This window comes from Thamnophis sirtalis, unplaced genomic scaffold, assembly GCF_051295495.1.
Source record: "Thamnophis sirtalis isolate CommonGarterSnake01/CBP01778 unplaced genomic scaffold, rThaSir2_p1.2 scaffold_10, whole genome shotgun sequence".
NCBI lineage: Eukaryota > Metazoa > Chordata > Lepidosauria > Squamata > Natricidae > Thamnophis > Thamnophis sirtalis.
The window spans coordinates 11249227-11256030 of NW_028261390.1; the positions used below are offsets into that span (position 1 = coordinate 11249227).

The window sequence follows — 6804 nt, forward strand, 5'->3', positions numbered from 1 at the left end:
AATAAAGAACAAAAGTCCACAGTGAGTGGCAGACAGTTAATACAACCTTACAATTGGAAATATGTCAGAAATAGAATTCATTAGTTTTATCCGTTCTTTGTCCAATATTTCTGCAGATGGGATGGGGTATGGCTATATTGCTCCCATGTTGATGAAGCCACAGAATGTGTGCTATGCAGAAAATAATGCTGACTTGATCCTTTCTTCCCAATTCTTCTATTAGTTTTGAAGAATGGAGTTGTGCTAATAGCAGGAAGGAGGGGGAAGGACACTATAAATACTATTGGAGAATTCACAGAGTTTTATATACCCTACAAAGGGAGGCAATCAATACTCATGTACAGGTTGTGCTCGAATATAAGATCCGTGATATTTCTGTAACTCCTTTTCTACCAATGGCATCAAAATCTTTTCCCAGGAATGATCAGGGAGTGGGTGTTCTGTGATAATACAACAGGATATAAACTATATGTAGATTTTATCTCGTTGACTAACACTACCAACCAAGCAATGGGGGAAGGAGGCCACATAGTGGATTTTTGCCAGAACCTCCCAAGCAAAAAGTCCTCAATTTACAATGCTCATTTAGTGACTGCTCAAAGTTACAATAGTACTGAAATGACTTCTGACCATTTTTCACACAACTGATGCAGCATCCCCCTGATCACATGTTGGCAAACCACACATATTTATGATAGTTGTAGTGTTCTGGGATTATGTGATCCTCTTTTGCGATCTTCTGATCAGCAAAGTCAATGGGGGATGCCAAATCCATTTAACAACGGTGTTACTAACTTATCTGCAGTGATTCACTTAACAACTTTGTCAAGAAAGGTGGTAAAATGGGGCAAAATTCGCTTAACAAATGTCTCAGTTAGTGTTTCGCCCGCCGGGGGCAGTAGAGCTAGCAGCATAACCGGACAGTGAGTAGGTTTGGCAGGAACATGGGCCAATCCTGGGGGCTGAGGAAAGCTCAGACGAGGGCTCTGCGTCAGAAGCAGAGAGGAAGTTAGACAGCAGTGAGGCAGAGGAACAGCTGGAGCCTGTTCCCAGTGTGCGTATGCGCAGAGCTGCCAGAAGACAAGAACAACTAATAAAGCATGGTTTAAGGGTGATTGGCCCCTCCCAGAAGAAACAAAAAAGAAGTGAATGGGGAGTGGGCTTTTGTAGGAAACAATTTGTTCCTTCAGTCATTTCAAGAGAGGAAAGTTTTGTTTGGGATTATAAGAGACTCTGTGCCAAGTTTTGCCTTGCCCTGCGTTAGGAAGCTACTTATCTGGCAGCTTGCCAAGCGAGATAAGGTTCGTGTTGGTAAACATTCCTCTGAAAGACTGTTTGCCAAGCCTTGCTGACTGTGAATGAAAGGAATTCACAGTCGTGTAAATAAAAGAGGTTTTGCCGGGACCCAGACTCTGTTTCATGCCTGTTAAGGAAGCCTAGGTCAGAACAGTTAGCAACAAAACTTTTGAGCTCAATTGTGGTGGTAAGGACTGCCTGTATATCCAGATTTAATAAAGACAAATTTCCTTCTCCCATCCCACGCACAGACCCAGCAAGATGGAGCACTGTGGACCACCAATGAATTTCTTAGAAGGTTTTCCAAGTATGAAACACTCAATATTAGTGATGAGAATCATTTGAAATCATTAGTATGGCAGTTTGCTGTCTTGCCTGGGGTGGAGGGGGATGGGGGGCAGACAATGGTATGCTTTGTAGGTCACCATCTTTCATCTTGCTTGAGTAAGCGAAGAATCCAGGAGTCTCCTGAGCCTGCAACTGTCACAGCTAGTTACAAGGAATTTTGCCGCCATTCATAACCTCATTGTCCTTGCAAAGAGAGTTTAGCGATTCTTCACGAAGAAGAGAGGCTGAGTTTCATTATTGTCTCCACACTCCATCAAAAAGCATCACCACTGCACTCTAGAAGTAGTCTGTGATTTATAACACTATATGCAGTGGCAAGGAAAACACCACAGTGCAAATTAGCAAACATGAGATAGAGGTGCTTTTGCTCCTGGTAGCAAGCTATTGCAAAGGTAGTCTGAACCCTTCCAGGAATGTTTGGAAGGATTAGGGTGAACCTTAATGAAAATTGAGCTGTGATAGTTTGATCTCACTGAATAGACTAGATTAGGGCGAACCTTAATGAAAATTGAACTGTGATAATTTAGAATAGAATAGAATAGAATTAGAGTAGAGTAGAGAAGAAGAATAGAATAGAGGTAGAAGTAGAATAGAGAAGAGAAGAAGAATAGAATAGAGGTTGAAGTAGAATAGAGTAGAAGAACAGAATAGAATAGAGGTGGAAGTAGAATAGAATAGAATAGAATAGAATTCTTTATTGGCCAAGTGTGACTGGACACACAAGGAATTTGTCTTCAGTGCATAAGATCTCATGTCACCGCTTTGCAAAATCATATTAAATAGAATCATTTAGCCAACTTTGGTCCATGTTTTAAAAGGGGATGTCAAATCCGTGGCACGACAAAACCACGGTCCACTAAAGCGCGCCCGATTAAAGCGCGTACCTGATGTCATCAGCAGCGCGACAAATACGACCGCGGAGAAAAAAGGGCGCTTTAAAAAGCGCTTTTAAAGCAAGCCGATTCACGTTAAGGTAAGGGTTAGGTTTAGGGTTAGGGTTAGGGTTAGGTTTAGGGTTAGGTTAAGCATTAGGGTTAGGTTTAGGGTTAGGTTAAGGGTTAGCGTTAGGTTAAGGGTTAGGTTTAGGGTTAGGTTTAGGGTTAGGTTAAGCATTAGGGTTAGGTTTAGGGTTAGGTTAAGGGTTAGCGTTAGGTTTAGCGTTAGGTTAAGGGTTAGGTTTAGGGTTAGGGTTAGGGTTAGGGTTAGGGTTAGGTTAAGGTTTAGGGTTAGGGTTAGGTTTAGGGTTAGGTTTAGGGGGGTTCGGTTTAGGTTTACGCGTTAATTTTAGCTTTACAGCTCACAGTGTGCTTTTTTCGTCGCACTGTGATGACGTCAGGTACGCTGTTTCGTCGAGCGCGCTTTAGTCGACCGCGGTTTTGTGATGGAACCGTCAAATCAGTAGCCAAAGGAAATAGAAAAGAGAAAAATGCTAAGAAGGTGTTTTCTACATATCTATAACATTTTCATCATGAAAAAAATATGAAAGAAGTGTTCATCCATTAAACTCTCTTGACTTTCATAAATTCATCCAACCCCGTATACTGATGTAAAGTTCAAGTTATTTCAATACCCTAATCTTAAGCATTTTCTTAAAATGAGATGTAGATTCTCAGACAAATGAGTGCTTCATTAAACATCTTATTAATAGCAAACTCAACCGTTTCCCAAGCATTCTCTTTCTTGTGAAACAGCTCTACCGTTAGAATATTTATGCTGGTTCCATACCAAAAATGTCTCCTTCATTTCCTCTCCATCCCTTCAAATGGATGGAAAATACACTTTTTTTGAAATATCTTAAGAGAAGAGAATGACATGTATGTGTGTGTATGTATGGTTTTGTTTGACTTGACTTGGCCTTGATTTGACTTGACTTTGACTTGATTTGACTTGTCTAGATTTTGATGAAATCCTGATGAATGGGCTATTGTGTTCCTGTATCTGTTTACTTTCTTGTTGACCAAATGTTATGTGGGAATGCCCTGTTTTTCATTGTACTTTCATTCCTGCCGACCTCTGACTTCCCACATTTCAATCCAAGCCAGGATTTGTCATAAGAGTTCAGTCCATGAGACTTTGCGGTTTGGTAGTACAAGTAGCCATAGAGGCTTAAAAGTGGGTTGGGGGAGGAATCAAATTAAGAATACTTTTTTTTAAGCTGAGGGAGGGAACTTTTGAGAAACTGCATGTCAGACTTCAGTGCAACGTTCGTTTCTGCTAACATTCAAACAAAGCCTGCTTCTGTTCAACTTCCACCACCTGTAAAACCACTTCCTTCTGGGGAAGAAAAAACTTCTCTAATCATACCCAATGTATTATTCAAGCATCGTTGCAGTTTTGAAACCTCAAACAATGGACCTGTACAGCTTATAGAACGAGCATGGATGAAGGGTCTGGAAGATCACGATGTATAACCAAACAGAGAGGTCTTCTTTGTCAGAGTTTGTTGCCTAAATTCAAATCCAGAAGCCCACACAGATAACTGATTCAGCTGGATTCATTAACTTCTTTATATACATAAGAATAGATGAATAAATGTACAATACCAACAGGTGGTTCTTCCAAGGAAACACAAGGCAGGAGACTTACAGGCAAACACTAGCAGTTAGTTCTATTTCAGCAGACAAGCCCAGACAGACTGCTAGTTTACTTCTCAGAGCAGTTTCTTAAGTTTCTGTTTCAATTCTCTGCACAGACTCAGATCTGTTTAAGCTCCCCTTGGCTGACTTAGTTGCTATGCCTATTCATTGGCTGACCTTGTTCCCATGTCTCTCCCAGTCATGAATATTCTAACATTCTTCTACGTCGTCATTATGACTAACGTGGCTAAAGAGTTATACATAAACCATAAACAAGTGGTTGTATTTTTCAAACAGAAGCTGATTTGTCCTTGAGAGCCTTGCCAGAAAGATAAAAGGGAGTGCAGCTAAAATACAACACAAGCAATGTTGGTTGCTAATGGAAACGTGACGACAAAAAAGGACACCCTTCCATAGGAAGCTAGCAGATCTAGGCACAGATAGAGGTTCACTTGGATTGAGGAGGAATGAGACAATAAGTGGACATTCCTGGGTCTCAGGTCTCTCAGACTAGCCAAAAGCACTTTAAGAAACAATTTCCCAAAACAATGCAAAAATAACATTGCTAAGGTTTTTGCTCGTTTGTTTTGCTCAGCCTTACTTGCAAATACTTCATTTGAGCGGCCCCCATTTTGTTTGCATATAACATTCAGAGTATTTCAGTTTTTAAGGATAAGAAACTTCTCCCAAACAATATAGAAAAATGGCTTGACGTTTCCTTATCACACAGAAAGTTCTAAATGATTAATCATATTGCTTTTACCCAACAAGATGAGATTTCAACTCTATTAAATAGTAATGACAGCATTTCTGTCCTGTTCTTGTTTTTTTTCTCTTCTTTCTTTCTCTCCTTCCTTCCTTCCCCCGTTCTTTCTTGATTTCTTGCTTTGCTTCTCTCCCTCTCCATTTCTTTCTTTCTCTCTCTTTTTCTTTCTTTCTTCTTTCTTTCTTTCTTTCTTTCTTTCTTTCCTTTCTTCCTTCTCTTATTCTGTCTTGATTTTTTGCTTTGTTTTCTCTCTCAGTTTCTCTCTTTCCTTCCTTTTCTCATTCTCTCTTGATTTCTTGCTTTGCTTCTCTCTCTCTCCCTCTTTCTTTCTTTTCTTCCTTCCTTCCTTCCTTCTTTCCTCCCTTTTCTCATTCTTATTGTGTATAGCTAACACAACATAACCACAGGGCCTCAACCTCCAATAAATTCTACATACTGCATTTTGGGGATACCCTTTTACCCTAGACCAAATTCTATGCAAAGAGTCAGTTTTGAAAGCCCACCAGAAGGCTAATAGTATGGCAATCCTCTGAATGGAACTGAGTATGTCTAGTTTAATGAAAAGAAGGACTAGGAGAGACATGACAGCAGTTTTCCAATATCTCAGGGGTTGCCACAAAAAAGAGGGAGTCAAACTATTCTCCGAGGTACCTGAGTGTAGAACAAGAATCAGTGGGTGAAAACTAATCAAGGAGAGAAGCAACTTAAAACTGAGGAGAAATTTCCTGACAATTAGAACAATTAATCAGTGGAACAGCTTCCCTCCAGAAGTTGTGAATGCTCCAACACTGGAAGTCTTTAAGAAGATGTTGGACAACCATTTGTCTGAAACGGTATAGGGTTTCCTGCCAAGGCAGGGGGTTGGACTAGAAGACCTGCAAGATCCCTTCTAACACTGCTATTGTATTGTATTGTATTAAATGTCCTCTTTGTGGATGTGTTTGTCTTTGTGGGGGTGGGGAGGTGTCTGAGATCCCACCAGATGGCAACATTTAAGGGAAGGCAGCTGGAGTTACAGTAGGTTTTCCCTTATTGTTGACAGATCAGCTTCATGTTGTGGTCTACCAGACTTCTTATATTTATGTATATAGCTAACGTCCATTCTGTTGGCTCTTTCTTCAGATGCCTTGTAGTGAAATAAACTCGTAGTACTTTTGTACCACTCTGTTCTGGTTCCTGAGTTGTTGCACCTCACATCATTGCAGATAACGTAGTTTTAGTGTTAGGGTTTCCCAAGGCCCACGTAAAACGGTGCAATGAAAGACATATTTACCGCTAAGAGTTCACCTGGAGTATTTACAGCTACTGTTGTCATACACAGGAATATTTGGGCAGAAGCTGGAAGACACCGTTCGTTATGAGAAGCGATATGGAAACCATTTGGCTCCATTGCTGGTAGAACAGTGTGTGGATTTTATTCGTCTGCGGGGGTTGAAGGAGGAAGGACTTTTCCGATTGCCGGGCCAGGCTAACCTCGTCAAAGAGTTACAGGATGCCTTTGATTGTGGAGAGAAGCCACTGTTTGACAGGTAAGACCACAAACGTTTCTTTTTATAGACTTCTCTTTCAGGGGTCAAAGAACACATTTCTCAAAGCAAGCTCTCCTACAGTCCACTATGTCTCTTTGACTGTAACTCCACATACTGTGATGACCCGGGGAGTGGCACGAAAGCAACACAGAGAACAGGTCTAACTCCCCTTGATTTCTCCCACTCTGCCACCAAACGTTCCCACATTCACTATAAGTCCGGGAGCAAAGCTCTCACACGCATCTTCAGAAGCCTCTGAAGTGTTGGTTTCCGGATCCTGTTGCAACTG

The 6804-nt window shown here is 41.0% G+C and overlaps 1 protein-coding gene across 5 annotated transcripts in view; it reads left to right on the forward strand.

The window, feature by feature from the left end:
- ARHGAP24 (Rho GTPase activating protein 24) overlaps window positions 1-6804 on the forward strand; it is a 447041-nt gene that overhangs the window by 388435 nt on the left and 51802 nt on the right. For all 5 annotated transcript variants that reach the window (XM_087724059.1, XM_087724058.1, XM_087724057.1 and 2 more), the window contains one exon: window positions 6308-6515. In XM_087724059.1, coding sequence (XP_087580185.1) covers window positions 6308-6515 — 208 coding nt within the window. The remainder of the gene's footprint in view (window positions 1-6307; window positions 6516-6804) is intronic.